General features: G+C 35.2%; 1 protein-coding gene across 4 annotated transcripts in view; it reads right to left on the bottom strand.

The window, feature by feature from the left end:
* Nucleotides 1–2,594: 2,594 nt before the first annotated feature.
* Nucleotides 2,595–20,304, bottom strand: part of LOC126972392 (nicotinamide/nicotinic acid mononucleotide adenylyltransferase 1) — a 30,837-nt gene continuing 13,127 nt past the window's right edge. For 2 of the 4 annotated variants that reach the window (XM_050819107.1, XM_050819106.1), the window contains one exon: nucleotides 2,595–8,944. Coding sequence is in view for 3 of the 4 variants with exons in the window: in XM_050819106.1 (XP_050675063.1) it covers nucleotides 8,920–8,944 (25 nt within the window). In the remaining variant the exon portion in view is untranslated. Of the gene's footprint in view, nucleotides 8,945–15,853 lie in introns of those variants that run through there. The other 2 variants (XM_050819105.1, XM_050819104.1) reach the window with 2 other exon arrangements.

Raw genomic sequence — 20,304 nt, forward strand, 5'->3', positions numbered from 1 at the left:
CTTACCATACATCTCATTTGGAGTACTGTTATAATTTAAATACAAGTTTGAGAGTTTTTCTGAAACATTGCCTCTATATTTCTCCATTCGCCTATTGTTTACCGGAACAAACATAAACTGTTTAGTTGAAGTCATTGAATGAAGATTGAATTGAAGAATTCATTGAATACCCCTCGCCAGTCCCTTCATTCCCAACGTACTACACGGAATTATATTTTGTATTTATTGTAAGGTCATTTACTTATGCTATAGTAACCTTAATAACATTAACCGTAATATATTATAAACCTTTACAACACAAACCTGGTCTTGTTTCAAAAGACACGGTTTTTATACTTTTTCTGTGTGAAGGCATTAGGTTGGTAGGTAGGTACGCCCAACAAGACAAATACAAACCCCCTTATTCCATATAGTCTGCCAATTTAAAGCATTGCTAATTCTCACTCTGTCTTCTTCTATTGACCTAAGTCGGAATGAGAAAAAACACTCCTTAGCGGCTGTTTTAAGTTAGCGGACCATTACGAATAAGGGGGATTTTTTTTACAATTAAACCAAAATGTTATTCCTAGTGTTAACATTATGATAATAAATAGGTACATAAAATTTAATATTTTACACAGGTATATCCGGGGTCACTGACATATATGTTGTTATTTTTTGGCATCAGTTGTATATGGACACTGAATACAAGCCAAAAAATTTGATATCTGATATGGTGTGTTTCGGAACGCTTATATGGGGACTGTCAGCACGTCAATGATTCACTAGGAACTGGGTTACAAATAGCCTTATTAGCGAATAGCCTTCTATGCAGTACCAAGGTGGTATTAAACCATCAAGGCTGCATTGCTCCATAATAATATACCATACGATATAGTACTATGAAAATAACTAGTGTAAACTACGCGAGCCGTACATATCTATGTCAGTTAGTTTTCTTGTACCATTATAAAAATAAACAGACTCTAATGACAATTCTATTGTTTCATTTTAATTGTAATTATGTATTGTATATTGATCTAGCTCAATCAATATTTGGTAAACACATCGTATATTAAACATAAAACATCTGTTTTGTAACCTATAGGTACTAAGCAACTTTCCAGAACGACACAAACAACCTTGGTTGCATGTGTGTGTACGCACAGACTTAGTTTTGTGAGTACGGTTGTAAGCCAGTCCTCTGTCTCTGTGATTATTGTCTAGCTTAATATTATCTTTGTTTCATTAATGTTAGATCATAGAAGACATATCTCCCTGCTTTTGTCTCAATATTTTGTTTGTTTCGAGAAAATATTTTTTTAATAAACGCTTTAGTACTTTCCAATGTTGTATGCTTAATTCTTCTCTCCTCTAGGTATAATTAGTAGCCAAGGGCTGTGAGACATCAATTGCAGATTTGCAGCTCGAGATATTTATAGTTCGAGGGTGCAATTGATGCTTACACCCGAGCTAACTACTCTGCTTTACATCTCGATTGTAAGGTAAGTAGAAAAAAACTGGCATTACAATAATAAAATATTGTTAATTGCTGCTTCAGCTTCCATTTTCATTGAATCGGGAGCGCAGCATATATCTTCATCACTCGCAGAACTCATGCTTTTTTCCTAATTAGCACGTAATTATAAAAAAATCTGAAAAACAAACAATATTTAAAGTAAAAGTTTTCTATTCCCGCCTTTTTTCATCTTTTTTTTTTAATTATTTTTTTCAAGAACGAAATTGAGCTTCCCCGTTCGATTTTTAAATTTGATGACTATTATACTCATACGAAGACAAGACTGAATAGCGACCTCTTTTGACATTGGGCTGAATGCATGATGTCTATTGCCAGTACGAATGATTGATGTACGCGAACTTTTTGAAAGAGTGAATAGTTTTTTTTATTTCTTACTGCCCTAGGGCTTGTCTAGCTACATTATTACCCTAGAACGCTAATAGGTCACCTACAAGCCCCATTTGGGGGTAATAAGGACCTACTTACCGAATATGAGATATGTAAAATATATTAAGGTTTAAGTGAATTCCCTAACTGGAATTGTTTATAGGTATAGTGATATGGCAAACAGTTAACTACTACTGACCTCCTTATTCATAATGGTCCGCTAACTTTAAACAGCCGCAAGGAGTGGTTTTTCTCATTCTGACTTTGGTCAATAGAAGAAGACAGAGTGAGAATTAGCAATGCTTTAAGTTAGCAGACTATTATGAATAAGGGTGTAAAAATATAAAAATCCACCGTACGTGAAAGTAATTAATTAAGAACTATTACTATTACATAAGAACTATTGACATTAGACGAAAGGAAATTTAATAATCTTGTGTTTTGCATATCAATTTCAGCACCAACTCCCATTTTATATTAGAGAATTGTCAACCACTAGTTTAAAACTATTATTAAGTAAATCCAAATATTTTAGCAAGGGTTATTATAAAATTTAGTATTACATTGGTGACTTTTATGCCTGGGATTAAGTCGAAATAATAGAAATATTGATATTTCCAGATAATAATATTACTTATTTTTCATTTTTCACTAAAGCATTTTTTGATTTGATTAATCCTAAAAAATCAGTTTAAATAAAACAACATAAAAGCGTGCGTTACGTTTTTATTAAATGTAACAAATCTAATACATTACATTAATAAAATGAAAGTTAAATAAAAAAATTGTTCCGTCCACAAGGAATATATTATAATTTACTATCATATAGAACGTGGAAAGCGTGGTGCTGGTAGGTAAGCATCAAAACAAATCTTTTTTATACGGTATGTAGATGGTTCAGATGTTTATCTTATCAATAAAATTCTTTTTTATTTGTAGCTGTACCTACAACCAATAACATCAATTAATATAAATGTCTAATATCTAACTTGTAACGTTATTACGTTACAAGTTAGATAGTTAGACCTTCGTAGTATTATAGATCGTAGAAATATAAATCGTGCATATTAACTGTAATAAGCGTATGCCGAAAGATTCGTTCTTAAAAGAACATATTATTTTATATACTATATTAGCTCTAATAAGAACCATTTCATAATGCTGTACATCAAGTCATAGAATCATGCAAACTCCAAACGCCCAGTCTCCAAATATTTAAAAAATTCAGCCCTTAGTCCTACTAATATCTTCGCTTTCTTGGCGTGCGTTCGTGCAGAATGGGATATCGCTATGTCAACTTAACGGCTGACAGGCTCTCCCTGCATGTTTCAGTATGTCAACTCTCTTTGTTATCCCTATTTAAACAAGTTATTGAGATAAAACCTTTACTTGAGAATGCAACGGGCAATAAAAGACAGTATTGGAAAACAATACTTCCCGTACACAAAAAACTGGACACTTCCCCCCTTATCATAATGGTCCGCTAACTTTAAAAAGCCGCTTAGGAGTGTTTTTTCTCATTCTGACTTAGGTCAATAGAAGAAGACAGAGTGAGAATTAGCAATGCTTTAAGTTAACAGAGACTATTATGAATAAGGGGGTTCATGCTTACGTGTTGTAATCGTATTCGTACAGCTATTTGAGTGTTAATGCCATGTAACAGTATTTAAAGTGGGCAAACGCATTACTCACTTGAGCCGTTCGGCCCATATCGTTCGGGTTTTGGGTTATTCGGATGAATTCAAACTCTAAAAGTTGATGCATCATCCAATATAGGATAATTTATATTTATGCAGATTATTTTTTGTTACATTTTTTTAATATTGATATTTAAAACACTTCAACATTCAACACAATTCATATATCGGATGCAGCACTTAATTGTTATGTATATTACAGACATTGCAAAATACTCTATTGATTGAAAAGAGTGTTGAATTTCTTCTCACGAGCTCTACTTTTTCCGAACATAACATAGTACATGCAGTAATTAAAAATAAATATTTAAAGTGACGATGTAATAGCGCTAATTAAATTAAAGTTCTTTGACTTACGAGACCCCCGTGGAATAGTGCTGGATAAATTCTTCCCTGGACGTCTGGCCCGTGTAACCAAGAAACTTAGTTTATGTACATATATAGGTACTCAAGTTACGACTATTATCAGATTTAAGTTTCACACAAGAATCTATAATTTTATGACCGCCACACAATTATCTATATCAGATCAAATTACAAGTAAAGTGAAGTGAGTGGATTCGGAGAGGAGGCGATAGTGTAGCGGTGTGAAGTGTGGCGAGTAGAGGAGAGGAGAGGAGATAACGTACGGTAAAATAATAACTTGCTCGATCGAAAGATCAATATTTAATTTTCATTCTGCAGTATTTATTAAATATTATATTGTTAACAATTTGTTATGATTTTTAAGTGATAACCCACTTTTTGTTTTTCAAATTTAAATTGTGTAATAATCCTAGAAGTGAGGGTTATCACTTTAAAAACATAACAAATTGTTTAGATTTACAAGAGTGACATCTCAAGTCAATTTCCTAATATGCAAATATTGGTGTTGAGCAGGTTATCAACTGTAAAGTAGATCCTGTAGATGAAGCCACAACCTGAGAGTTGAACAAAGCAAACAGAATTTTATAGCGAGGCGGTAATCGATCGGTTAGCTCAGTGGTTTAGACTCACTCACGTGCCGGTGCACGGAACGCCGGAGGTCGTGGGTTCGAATCCCGCATCGTTCATAAAATTTTGTTTATCGTCGTTTATAAATTTAAATTGTGTATTATATTGTTGTTAAATAATTACCAGTGTATACATTAGAAATTAAATAGTTTTATTTGTAAAATCTGTGATATAAAGTGGTCTATAATTATTTTATTAGGTTTAGTCGACATTATACCACCTTATGTCAACGGCGTTTGACCTGTAGACAGATGCCTAATTGTTTTAGACCATAAAGCATTTCCACGCAGTTTTTAACTCGGCTAAGAATGTATAACATTTGTTTTAATAGCTATTTATATACAGGGTGTCCCAAAACTCAACGATAACCTGGTACCGGGCGAGAGGCCAAGGTATACCAGTTATGAAAAAAATAAGAAAAAAAATCTATGTCACTTAGTCAAGCGATGATAGACATTTTTCGAAAATGTTAAAAATTTGACACCCTTTGTCGCATTTTTAGGTACTGTGATCGCAATTTTCACAATTTTACAGAGGTTTTTTTAAAAATGTTATCTCAAATAACAGTGCTATTAATGGTAACCACAAATGAAAGTAATATTCATTATTAACTAAGTAAAATAAATTAAATTTTGACGAGTTATGGTTTATAAAATTTAGATTTAGATTTCAAAATAGTTCAACACTTGCCACTTTTCTTGCCAATAAAACTGCTTTTTCGTATGCTATGCGTAGGGATCCCTCAGTAAAAAAAATACCTGATATTCTTTTGTTTGAAAAGTTCGAAGTCTCCATTGTTTGTAATGAACAAAAGTGATAAAAAGAAATGGATAGTAGTTATGGTATTTGTCAAAACGAGACGTCACTATCCGTGTCACTCACAACGACTCATCAGTCGTTCATAATAAAATTTAAACAATAACATTTAGTACGCATCGTTTCTTCGTTTACTGCGCATCTCTCGTAATCGTGTTACTTTCGTACTATCGACTTTGGCTTGTGTTACCCTGGACTTGATACTCTATCCGTACTTGACGACTCTGGCTTTGTTTTTTGGACTTAGTGCTGTGCACACTGTGTGTGAACAACATGCCGCATTTGTACACACCGCAAGAATATGCATCTTATCTACGGTGAGTGCCATTGTAATGCCTCCGCGGCAGCTCGACTGTATCGGGAGAGGTACCCGAATGTGGAGCGGCACCCAGATTATCGTGTCTTCCAAAATGTGCACGCATCATACTCGGAAGGACGATTACCCAGTGCTCGTACATCTGGTGGGAGACCTCAAGGAAACTACGACGCTGAAGTTTTGAATGAAGTTGAAAATGACCCCAGTACCTCAGTACGTGCGATTGAAATTGCAACGGGTGTGGCGAGAGTACCGCACATCGAATTTTAAAACGATACGATTTTCATCCTTTCCATGTACAACGTGTGCACAGCTTGTTACCACGTGATCATGCACCCAGAGTTGATTTCTGCAGAACCATGTTAGCGAAAATTCGTGAAGATCCGGATTTTCTAAATAAAGTTTTGTGGACTGACGAATCGACATTTAAAAGAGATGGTTATTTAAACTTACATAACCTTCATAGTTGGCATACGGAAAACCCGCATTTGATGCGCGAGGATCGATCCCAATACCAATTTAAAGTCAACATGTGGACAGGAATATTAAATGGTCAAATAATTGGACCATTTGAATTCACTGAAAATTTAGATGGCGCCACCTACTTGCATTTTCTTCAAAATGATTTGCCGACATTGCTAGAAGATGTACCACTCAACATCTAGAGAGAAATGTGGTATCAACAAGATGGCTGCCCAGCACATTATGCCCGGCCTGTAAGAGAATATTTAAACGAATTATATCCCGGTAAATGGATCGGACGCCTTGGACCAATTTCATGGCCCCCTCGGTCCCCAGACCTGAATCCAGTAGATTTTTTTTACTCTATATCTCTATAGATTTTTGTCTACTCAAAACCAATTCAAAATGTAACAGAATTGCGCCAAAAAATTGATGCAGCATCAGAAGAAATCAATGCGAGGAGATTTGCAAGACTGGTGAACAGGTCATTTCTGAGGCGATGCAGAGCTTGTATTCGTGCTGGAGGGAAACAATTTGAGCATCTGCTTTAATTTTAGGAGGATAATAAAGTGTTACGATAATTTACCGTTTTATTTTGATTAAATTTTCCATGAGTTCCTTTCGCAAAAAATACGAAATAGCAATTTTATTGGCAAGAAAAGTGGCAAGTATTGTACTATTTTGAAATCTAAACTAAATGGGCCATCTTTTAAAAAAACTTGCCATGGGTAGTGTAGTACATTTTTTTTCCAACGTAGAGTGTCAAAGTTGACTGACATAAATTTTATAAACAATAACTCGTCAAAATTTAATTTATTTTACTTAGTTAACAATGATTATTACTTTCATTTGTGGTTACCATTAATAGCACTGTTATTTGAGATAACATTATTAAAAAAATCACTGTAAAATTGTGAAAATTGCGATCACAGTACCTAAAAAAGCGACAAAGGGTGTCAAATTTTTAACATTTTCGAAAAATGTCTGTCATCGCTTGACTAAGTGACATAGATTTTTTTCATAACTGGTATACCTTGGCCTCTCGCCCGGTACCAGGTTATCGTTGAGTTTTGGGACATCCTGTATAGTAATAAGGCATATAAGCTACACATTTAAATACATTAAGCATATAAAAATAATTTAACAATAATTACGTATAGTCAACAGCAATACTAAGCTTACTATCACATTGATATGAAATACCTACCGACCCATATGAAACTAGGTACAACACATTGCTCATCTTATAAAAAAATAACAAAACCATATAATATGTACCTACCTACTTTAAACATATACCGCCTTCCAAATAAACTTGACATAAAGTTATATCTGAGAATAATCCAAGAATATGCAAAATATTGACTTTATGCCTTTTTTTTATGAGAGGGGGCAAACGGGCAAGAAGCTCACGGGATGAGGAGAGGTGAGGCAACCGCCCATGGACATCCGCAACAACAGGTGTGTCAAGAAATGCGTTGCCGGCCTTGAAGGTGGGAATATGCTTTTTTCTTGAAGGTCCCTAAGTCGTATCTGTTCGGGAAGACCGCTGCCGGTAGTTGAATCCACAAAGTGGCTGTGCGAGGCAAGAAATTTCGAACAAAACGCGCGGCTGTGGAATGCCAGACGTCTACGTGATGCGGATGGTACTTTGCACGTAATGTCCGGTGGTGGAATTCGGCCGCTGAAATCAACCCGAACAGCTCCTCTGAGCACTCCCCGTGATAAATGCGGTAGAAAATGCAGAGAGAACCCACATCTCTGATAACATTGTCAATACAATGATAATTCTGATTGGAAATGTTATAAGTCCGAATAAACCAATCATAAGCAAAATGTCTATTTGTAAACATTTTGCATATTCTTGGTTTGTTTTCGGGTATAACTTTATAAATAAAACTTTTGTGTCACGTTGTTTGCCCGCGATGAACTCTTAAACTACTGAACCGATTCTAATCAAACTTTGCACACTGTGTGCAGTTTGATCTAACTTGAGAGATAGGATAGTTTTTGTTTCAATTCGTGACCCCAAATAGTTTATGAATTGAAAATACTTGTCCGTAAGTGGTCTTTTTATGTTTTTATGATTAAAATAATTTGAAATACTCACGTTTTCACAAAAATAAAACAGTTTATCAGTTCTGCTGTGACATTATTTCATTAAATTCAACTTCTACAAAATTCATAACACATTTTTTCCTGGTGAAGCCTGCTAATTATTTATTTAGTAAATTAACTTTATAATACCAGCTAGTGCCGATATAAAAAAAAAAATAGATTCTGTCTCTGTGAAATTCTAATTTCATTTCAACCTACATATTATTTTCATTAGTATTTCGCTAATAATTCTATTTTAATCGCACTAACATACATACATCACAAACTTTAAGTACCTATGATCTCAGAATGCATCTTATGTATATTAATTATCATGTAAAAACTGTCCATTGAAAATAGACTATGTAGCGTGTAGTATAAAGACCATATTCCCTTACAGTGTTAGTATAAATCGTATCATTACAGAAGGTATGCACTTATATAGGCTGAGAAGATCTCAAAACACTTCCCAAATTCTATTAAGTATTTAAACAATAAAGATGTTTTCCCCAAAATCCAGTTCAAAACTAAACTTTGTAGTGTGTGTTATTAAGTCCCTTATGCCTTGTAGCGTTTGTATAAATGCGTGTTATCACTAGTCTGCTCGGTCTAAATTGGCGCGTACGGTGACCTGTGACCACACGCGCACCATATCAGCTACGGAGGGCAACTGCATCCCTGAAATAGCAAAGAATTGTTACTCGTCGTATACACCATTACTGTAAAATTACAAAAACAATACTGATTTTACTATTACTACTACAGAACACATAATATAAGAAAAAAATACAAAAGCAATGTAAAAAACATAGATCATTTATACGTCTAGATAGACTATGACAGCTGTCAAAACGTCGAAAATAAAAAAAGAGTTTAGAGTTAATCTATACCTCTATTTTGAGCAATGCACGCACAAAGTGTCATACAAATTGCGAGTGTAAGACGGTTGTCACGCACACTAAAGTAATTAAACCTGGCCTGTTTTAATCGGTTTTCTTACAGCAAGAGGCTCTATCTAGACGCATAAATTATCTAAGGTAAAAAATTGTTCTACTAAATTATCAAATCACTGAGAAATTTTAATACAATTTACAATTTTATTTATAAATCGCTAGGCAACCTGACCTCGCCCCGCCCCATTTCCTGGCTCCTCGGCAACGGAGAAGAAGAGTCTGGTGGTACAGATGGCTCAAGAACAGAACGGCGAGAAAGAGCAAGCTTCTGCAGTATTACCAGTGCGAGGCTCCTTTGCACAGGATGCCGGCTAGATTATGGGTACCACAACGGCGCCTTTTTCTGCCGTGAAGCAGTAATGTGTAAGCATTATTGTGTTCCGGTCTGAAGGGCGCCGTAGCTAGTGAAATTACTGGGCAAATGAGACTTAACATCTTATGTCCCAAGGTGAGGAGCGCAATAGTAGTGCCGCTCTATTGGGTTTTTCAAGAGTCCTCACCGGCATTGCATTGAAATGGGCAGGGTGTATCAATTACCATCAGTAGAACGTCCCGCTCGTTTCGCCCCTTACTGTCACAAAAGAAAGTATAGAGTCTGGCCATTGTCATACTTTGTTGTGCTTTTTTTTTTCTTTATTGATTTAGGGGCTTTTATAAGTATGTACATGTCAGCCCCATTATAATCTAAGTACATTAAAAAGACAAAAGAAAAACAAAATATTAACTTAACAAACTAAAACAAAAGTTAATAAAACCAAAAGCAAGTTATATCTATAGTGTTCAAACAATAAGACTTATGGATTCAAACAAACTTATGGCATCCTTAGATGCAGGGCGGGCAAGTATATTTACAAACATGCCCGTATCAAATCTGTTCAAACCCATAAGTCCTACAATTTTGTCTCTAGTAGCCGGAAATCGGACACATTCCTTTAACAAGTGCTCAACATCCTCAATTGTTCCACATAACTCACATAGAGGACTTCGCAATTTTCATCAAAAATTTAAACTTATTCAAAGGCATTTGTGCTTAGACAAAGACTCCTTGCAACCATCTATCAAGCTGAAATAGTTGCAATTCTAGGCTGTAGTATCCCAACTAACCAAAACTTACAAAATTAAAAATATGCAGGAAGACCAGGCAGCCTTCTAGGCCCTAGATTCCAATATAATAGGCTCCTCATAATCGTAAAAGAATGTGTACTGGCACTCAACCCTTTAGGTAAATCGAATGGATTCACGCTAAGATGGCTACCAGGACTCAGCGTAGTCAAAGATATTGAAATAGCTGGCCACTATCAGAGGAAGGTCTGCTAAAACTGCCCATAGACCTAAGCCATTATGTGAACTGCACAAGAAAAAATCTAACTGGGTCCGAAACCAAATCGAAAAGTACTGAGAAGGGATCGAAAAAAAAAATTAAAAGTAATGCTAAAATGCTTTCATAAATAACAGTCTCAAAAGATACTCTTTCCAAATAGAGACCAGTTAAGAGCACTACGCAGAGTGATCACTTGCCATTGCAGGCTACACAATATACTTTTATTTCATTCCGAATACGAAATACTTAGTTTTAACGCAAATTGATATCATGCGATCTGACATGAACCAAGTAAATGTTCATTTTAGCAACGGTTTCACTTGATCTAGTTTTTATTATAACTTCGAGTAACGAATAGGAAGATTTAAGGCAAATTAGGGCTTAAATATGATTTGGGAAGCTCCGTAAAATCTTCTCGTACCAAATAACGTCTGAAGATGAAGGTTTTCAACCAGTGTGTGTTGCCAGTGATGACTTACGGTACGCAGACGTGGTCGCTAACTATGGGCCTGATGAGAAAGGTCATGGTCGCTCAGAGGGCAATGGAGAGGGCTATGCTTGGAGTTTCCATGTTAGATCGAATCAGAAATGAGATCTGTAGGAGAACCAAAGTCACCGACATTGAAAAAATATCAAAGATGCCTCACGTAAATAATGGACGCCCCCTTACCTGACTAATGAGCATTTGGTACCCGCTCACCTCGGTTGGCTAAGTGATTTATTTGAATTTGGACTATATAATTATATAGATCGTATACCATTCTACCCATATACCACTTGATGTCGTCGTCGAGTGATGAGTGCCAAGCCTCAAGCCCACGCTGACAATCGAAATGTTGAGAAGTTAAGGTCCGAATTCCAGAAGGTAACTGTTGATTGTCACTGGTTGGACTTAGTATCCCGTATTTATCTTTTTAGATGATAGATTTTTTTTCGGGGGCCAAAGCTCTAACAACTACAATTTATAAAAATTGGTTAGTTTAGGTTATGTTAGAACAGTCAAAACATCGCACGAGTGCCGAGCGCAGCGTGCCGCGGTAGCGGCCGGCGAGTGCCAGAAACGAATTGAATTCGTTTCCCTTTCTTTTCTCCCCATAAAAATGTCTTAATTTGAGGTTAGGTTAAAATGCTTTTCTGTGGAACGGTGCATTACCATGTTATAAGAGTGGTAGCATTATAATTGTGGACTAAAGCTCTATCAATTACAATATTTTTTACCTCATAATTCGTGGTACGGGATACTAAGTTTTAACCATTGTCACTTTCGTTATACTTATGCATAAAAAAACAACAATACGCTTGATAACCTACTGATCAGTCTCCTCGAATACAGATTGTAATACTTGTCAAAAGTGACGTTGGACAAGATGGCGTTTATAGTTAAAACATTCGCCACATTTGATCTAGTTCAAGTTACTTGTCGCACTATTGTTTTTTATCTACTTATTGTTGTTACCTTGGATCATTTATACGTCTTGATTGACCGTGACAGTTGTGGAAACGTCGATAAAAATTGAGGTTGACAGTTATTTGACCTCTATTTTGAGCAATGCACAGTGACATACAAATCGCGAGTGTACGACGTAGCTTGTCACGCACACTAAAGTAATAAACCTTGCCTGTTTTCATTGGTTGTCTAGCAAGGGGCTCAATCTAGACATATGAATTATCTAAGGTTGTTACATTAAATACAGCATGCAAGAATATTAAATATTAAATAAAAAAATACTTTCTACATAACATCTGGGCTACAAATAATCATACACAGAGGGTTTAGACAAAATCTACATGGATAGTAAAGCCTCGACAGAAAACAACACCAAAAAAAATACTAAAAATAGGGGAATTCTACAATAAAATTACTTTATGGTATTTATAATAATTTATTAACACTATTGTTTCCATAGAAGCTTTACTGAAACATTAGAATATTATTGAAAATTATTACAACAGCCAGCCGAGTTTTGAGCGTTTTTATAAATAATTAACACAGTAAAATATACAGTTTTGAGTTAGTAATAAGATTTAACAAAACCACATAAAATGGAAAAAATTGTGTTTGTCACAACACTTTTGGAACAGAACAAACGAGGGCATGGGTCAGTTGGTACATGATATGTTTTATTAAAATATAAATGTATATATGTAAGTAGTAACCAACATTTTCCACAGGCACGTGTTTGTTGGAGTATTACTTTTTCTTTGAAAAACTCAGAAGTGGTCGCTAACTATGGGCCTGATGAGAAAGCTGATGGTCTCGCTGAGGGCCATGCTCAAAGTTTCCCTTCGAGATCGAATAAGAAATGAGTAGGAGAACCCAAAGTCACTGACATAGCCCAAAATCATTGCGAAATTGAAATGGAAGTGGGACAGATGGCCGTTGGGGCAGAAAAATCCTCGAATGGCGACCACGTACCGGAGGACTCAGTGTTGGTAAGCTCCCCACAAGATGGACCGATGATCTGGTCAAGATCGCCAGAATACGTTCGATGAGCTGCGCAGGACCGATTGTCATGGAGATCTTTAGGGGAGGCCTTTGTCCAGCAGTGGACGTCATCACCCGAAATGACATCATATTCGGGTGGATATGTCTGGGTAGACATATCCATACCCAAGAGGATACGATACGCAACCAGGCCTGCCTGATTAGCAAACACGTACCTTTGGGTTACTTTAGGCACGGCAGGAAAGCACGGCAGCACATATTTGTTGGATATTTCAATTTTTCTTTGGAAACTTTTCAGGTATTGTTGTATTCCAAATTCAAATTAAAATTTTAATAAATTCTTATTTTCTTCTTATTTATCTTAGAAGTATTTATGAGTAATAATAATTACATACAGGTATGTCGTTTCTATACAACAGTTAAGAATTAAAATCAAAAATATCTTGCAAAGTTTCATTAATACCGAGCAATTTTCAAAAGTGTATTTACTATTACTACTACCATCAATGTGAAAAAACATTTTATAAACAAATCGTTAATACTATAAAATCGCCCATTGACAAAAAACAAGTATCTTAAATACCAGCGTGTTACGAATATTAAAGTTCGTTTACAGACTCAAATCCAGATTGAAATCAAAACAATGTGTGTATAATATGTAAAGATTTTATCACAATACGAAGAATTTAATTATAATTAATAATATTCAAATTAGTATAGTGCGCGCGGAAGCGATAGTCACCTTCTGAGGTATGTGGGGGGGTGAGACGGGGGAAGACAAGACGCACACTATATATTGTGGTCGACGGCAGAATGAGCAGGGGGTTGCAACTTCCCTACATTGGCACATGATAAAAACTTGCATTGAAAGTGCTACCATCTATTCTATTAGGTACGCTGCAAATTCCTTACCATGGCCATCATTTTACATACATGATATATGGAGCTAGTGATAGTAAAAAAACTTACTTAAGTTATTTATTAACACTAGAAATAAGGGTATGTTTGTAACTAATTCTAGTAGGCTTCATAAGATACATAATAGCTTTAAGGGTACATGTATACACTTCTACAATAAAGTCCCAGCCACTGTTCAGGCATTGTCTATAAATAAATTTAAATGTTTTATAAAAAAAATGGCTCTGTCGTAAATCCTATTACTCCACTGCTGAATATCTAAATGATCGGACAGCCTGGGACTAGATTGTGATTGATTATTTTATAGCAACTGTACAATATTGTATATTTTTATTGAAAAGAGCGCAAAAAAAAAAGAATGCTGGGAGAGTTTCTTGCGCCGCTTCTTCTCTCTCAGAGCGCCATTTGTTTCCGAAGCGGTAGTAGTATCTAGTAGTATAAGAAATGACATCAAAAAGAATTCTAAAGGAATCAATTTTGAGAAAATAAATGCCTTTATGCCTTTATTAAAACAAGACTCGACTATCGTGTGGTATCAGTATAAAATACTACCAAAAACACAGATCACTTTAACTCTTTTGAGTTTAAGAATTTCCATCCACACAATATAAAGAACAAATTACAATATTAAACAACGTCGCAAATATGCAATCAAAATCAATACGGTCTACAACAATAGATAAAGTATAAACATAATGAGCGCCATCTAGGGAGTAGCGACGATAGTCGGTACACTACGGCCGTAAAATATTTTTACTAAAAATAACGCAGCGCCATCTCTTAGACTGATTTTACATAATAAAAACATCAGTGGCACATCTATCTATGGTATATAGTGTATTATGCAGTATGAGAATGAGTTAGCTTGACGTCTGTCTACCTCCCACGCCCTGCCACTCACATACCCCAGGCAGTGACTAGCGCTTCCGCGCACACTATACCAATATAAATAATATAATTTTCACCAAGGGTAGAAGGCATGCGATTCCTAACGAGGGTGCAATTTGTAGACACGAGACGAAGTCGAGTGCTTCAATTCATTCACCCGAGTAGTGGAAGCGTACTTTCCCCCTTGTGCAATATATATAGTGCTTTTTACTAAATACGACAAAAATACATTTAATTTTACAAATAAATTACAAAATGAAGGAAAATAATTCTATTTGAAGTCTTTTTGACACGATATGGTTTACGTTAATAAATTTTATTTCTAACCAAATAGAAAGAACAATAAATAATACGCGACAAATGGAGTTTCATACTTTTCTGGCTGCATTTCAAAAACAAAATAATAGATGCTCTATCCGAGGTGTCGTGTATACTATTAATAAACATAATTACAAATTACTTTTTGAACTCTATAAAAATAAAATCATGACTGGCGTGTGTTTAAGCCCACCACCATACACTGTGACAGCTGTAAAAACGACGAAAATTTTTGAGGTTAATAGTTAACCTCTATTTTGAACAATGAACGCACACTAACGCAAAGTGTCATACAAATCGCGAGTGTAAGACGTATTTTGTCACGCACATAAAAGTTATAAACCTGTATAAATTATCTAAACCCACACAACACTATTAGTTTTATTTTTTGACTGTCATAATATTATAATAATAAAAACATCATAATATACACAAAATTAACTTTGTTTATTGTGCATTGTAAATATATTTTAAAATTAGTTTCTTCGAATCAATATTTTATATATGATCCTATTATGAATTCGATAAATACAAATCAATTTATAGTTTATCAATCAATTTAAATATATTTTACTCTAGAAATACATATATATTCTACATATTTTGCTGATAAATATAGCTTTAACGTATTAATATTAAGATAGGATATTAATTTTGTTATAAATCATTATTCATTAGTCATAACTTTTCATTACACATTGGTAATTATAAACTATTCATTTTAACAACAAGAGAAAATATAAAAATTAACAAAAAATATATTTTAGTAATATAAAATAGTAAATATTTGGCACATAACTATAGTTAGGAACCAAAATAACTTGCAATTCTAGACGACTTCATGCCGCCATGTTTTAATTTACAGATATACCAACAAGATGGCTGCCAAAATAATGTCATTTAGTAATCTGAATTAAATTGTATATAGCTTAGATTATTTATATGTCTAGATAGACGGTGACAGCTGTGAAAACGTCGAAAAATATTGAGTTTGGAGTTAACCTCTATATTGAATAATGCACGCACACTGACACAAAGTGTATAAAGCATGCTGTGCACGCGCTATGTTATTATATATATATATATACTAGCTGACCTGACAGACGTTGTTCTGTAGATAATAAAAAAATACTGTATTATAGGAATTTCCCAATAATATTTAAAAACATCAAGAATTATTTCGTAAAAAATGCTCCCTGTTGTTATAATGACATTGTTTCACAGCGGATCTGTCTAACCGTGCGTCACTAAATTCTCTCATAGAAAATATGTCCATACAAAACAAAAATTGAAAATAAAAATAATTATGGGTCCCAAATTGAAATAAAACCCGTCCTATCTCTCAAGTTGGACCAAACTTCACTCCATGAAGTAATCCCCATTAAAATCCGTTCATTAGTTTAGGAGTCCATCGCGGACGAGCAACGTGTCACGTAATTTATATATATTAAGATATATTGTAAACTATATTATTTAATTCACAATTTATTGTAGTTTGTGTGCCTTAATAAATAAATAGATAAAATCGCGAGAGTACGGCTCACGCACACTAAAGAAATAAACCCGGCGTGTTTTCCTTGGTTGTCTGAACGCAAGAGACTCAATTTAGACGTATAAATTATCTAAGGTATATAGAATATAACAATTATCAACTCAGCTACTTGTTTTAACAGAAAAATAAGTATCTTTACTAAAATTAATATCACCACTATCTGGTTACTGGATTACATCTTAAATATTATCTTAAAGCCTACAATTTGGAAAAATTGACTTTAGATTATTATAACAATGGGCGTAGTTCCTGAAAAACGTTCCAAGCCACAAACATCACATTTTAAGGAATTCGTGTTTAAAGTTTAATAAATATTAGTGTATTCCATACATGTGGGTTGGGCTACTAAGCCATAATTTCAATTAAAGAGTGACATTAGAGCTGTCATTTTTGTCAGTCCGTTAATATGAATCACGTGACCAGTTTTGTGTTCTTAAATCAATTTCGACACGATTATGGTTTGGAACGTTTTTCTGGAACTACGTCTTTGGCCTCCGCACCGTGAATGCTGTAAAATAATGTAATATTCTTTAAATCATATACTATGCGTGTGTTTCTGTTTTTCTTAGTAGTTTCACTTCGAAAACTGGCATTTACTTATCGAGTCATACTTAAAATAAAATAAAATACATGGCACGTCCAGTTTGCAAATGAATTGCAACGAATCTGACGCCAGTCGCCGACTCTGGCATAGTATTATTGCCGCTTATTTTAAGTACTCCGGCGGGATCTAGTGGGAGATACTTATCAATAATAATTGACGTATAATAAACATCTCGACTCACAATCACGCTGAAAAATTGCACCAAAACTTTGCCTACGCGTCTCTTAAGCACTTTTGTGTTTTGACCGCGCTTTGAATACAATGCCACGTAATGAGACAGTGTTCAATTAAAAACAGCATATCCAAACTTAAAAAGGATGGAGTGAGGTATTTCAGGTAAGTGCCCGTTTAAATTAACAAAATTAAACAATTCAGTTGCTAAAATCACCGACTAAATGAGCGAAAGAGACTTCCGTTAAATTCACACATTTCGTACCATAATCAACGAGCTTCTTATGAGCGCATACAATCGACTTTGAACATTACTGCAACGGAATAAGGTTTTTATTTGTAAGAATGTTTTAATTTGTTGTTGTTTAAAATACGTCAATGTCAATTATCTAATAATTAATCTGATCTGATATTACGTACATTAAAATTTACGAGAGAAGGGTTTCTATACATATGTCACAACAAGTAAATGGAGCTTATAAACAAAATACATCAAAAAGTTATCATTTAAAAAAGGAAGTATATATTTGAGCTCTACGATTATTTGTAACCTTACAATTTAAATAGTTCCATCGAGATAATAATAATACTTTGTTATTCTAGCATCATGAACCCTAGCAGGCATCATGTATTATATGTTTGATAAAAAATTGGTAAACACGACAATTTTGACAATCTGAAATCCTGAGGATGCCTCGTGTAGAGGCGAAACTCGTGTCGAATTGTTTGAAAACGAATACAAAATAGCGCCTTGTATGAAATTTTCAATTATTCGCATCGCGAACCTAACCTTTCTACTTGTCTGTTTGAACTATGACGTCATAGCTACCAAATACCCCAAATACTATATATTAATACTGTTATTGATTACTATTTATTTTACCAAATTGACAATCATAACATTACATAAATTTTCTTAATATACACAGTGCTGTCCGAATCGTATCCACTACTATAGTAAGGCCAAGGAGACGAGATAAAGTACGTAAACAAAGTTTCAGGGCTTCCTAACATTTTTATTTGAATAAATTATATGCAATATATGAATTCCCTATTCGCTGTCGTCTGTATTAGACAAAGATGATTTGTCGGAAGAGCCCCAATCAACCGTATTTATGACATATAACACGGGGGGGCTGTGGACCAACTACAGTCAAAAGACACACGCTGAGGTTGTAGTACTACAATAGTTTCAGGATGCTGCTGGGCTTATCGCGGTTTTGTTCGGCGTCAGGCATGTTTGCTGAACCACGAACGGATGATTTCTATGCCATCATAAGGAAAAGGACGTCATCCGCCCTGACAAGGCTGCGTTCGAGCTCAAACAGTATCCTGAATATGATATCGGGAAAACTGGATTCGCCAATATTGCAGCGATTCATTCAAGTTCAATTGTAACATACTATCATAATTTTTAAGCCTGTAACTAAGAAAATATGGGCCTCTGTTGCCCCAATAAAGAAATTTATTATTATTATTTTATAACTCAGTAACGCTCCGTTTGTTTACATTATTTATCTAGTCTCATTGGCCTCAGTATACACACCGATCTGTGACAGAACACGGGTGGCGACGTTCGGGCCGCCCTCACCACACCCCCGCTACTTGCGTTGAACACGAATTTGAAGACATCAACCTCACGCGCTGGTGGGATCAGTATACCTACAGCATTTTACTGAAATCCTAGTCGTTTTTGTTTATGAAAATAAGGGACGAGACTAACAGGACGTTCAGCTGATGATATTGACAAGCACTACCCATTAAAATGCAATGCCGCTCAGGATTCTTGAAAAACCCGAAAATTCTGAGCGGCACTACAATTGCGCTCGTCACCTTGAGACATAAGATGTTTAGTCTGATTTGCCCAGTAATTTCACTAGCTACGCCGCCCTTCAGACCGAAACACAGTAATGTTTACCGATACTGCTTCAGGGCAGAAATAGGCGCCATTGTGGTACCCATAATCTAGCCGGCATCCCGTGCAAAGGAGCCCTCCCACTGGTTATTTGATGCCCTATTGGAATTTATTTATTACAATTTCCTACGACACGTGTATATATTCCCATAATCTTACAAGTTGACAGTCAATCTATAAAACATCGCTCGACATTTCAACTCCCTTTCTTTACCAATCACAATAATCAATATGTTAAACCATTGGCATCGTTTTTGTGTATTGTAAAGGGCCTGGGTTACGGTGATCACTTTTCATCTAGTGACTTGAGGTAATTTGTCTACCAATTTCATAATTTAAAATCTTAAGGTGAACCCTCATTTAAACAATCGCTTCAGTGTCACTAATAACGTGTATACCGTGCTTCGTCAGAACTAGTTTAACTATATCATTGCAACTCCTCGTTTTATAACTACCCTCTTTTTCTTTCAACTTCATGCTCTTAACTTTCTCACAAAGCTTACTCACTTCAGACTTACTTTTCCGCATATCATCCGGCTTCAACTTCCGGATCGTCGATGCCGAGCATCGCTTCCTAACTTTATCAACATTACTCATATTCCCATCACTAAGCCTACGTTTATTCTCACAAACGTCGTTTAAGAAACTATCTAACGAACCAACCTTTTCTTTGACCTCGTACTTTTTCACATCACTAACAATTTTCACTGCTTTCCCTGGGACGTAGTGCGGTGCCACTTTATCGATGTACGCCATTTTCGGTTTCATTTTCTCGATCGGCATCACAGTGCCGTGCGAAAGTATCGATTTTGGTTTTTTCACGGTGACCGTCTCGTCAACGATCGATGGCTTGTCCCTTATCGAGATGAGTATGCTTTTGTACGTGTCCTGTGGTGACGTCATTATCACGTCATTCGGCGATACGTCATAGTTGATGTAATTTGTATACTTA

Source organism: Leptidea sinapis, chromosome 26, assembly GCF_905404315.1.
Source record: "Leptidea sinapis chromosome 26, ilLepSina1.1, whole genome shotgun sequence".
In the NCBI taxonomy this organism is placed as follows: Eukaryota; Metazoa; Arthropoda; class Insecta; order Lepidoptera; family Pieridae; genus Leptidea; species Leptidea sinapis.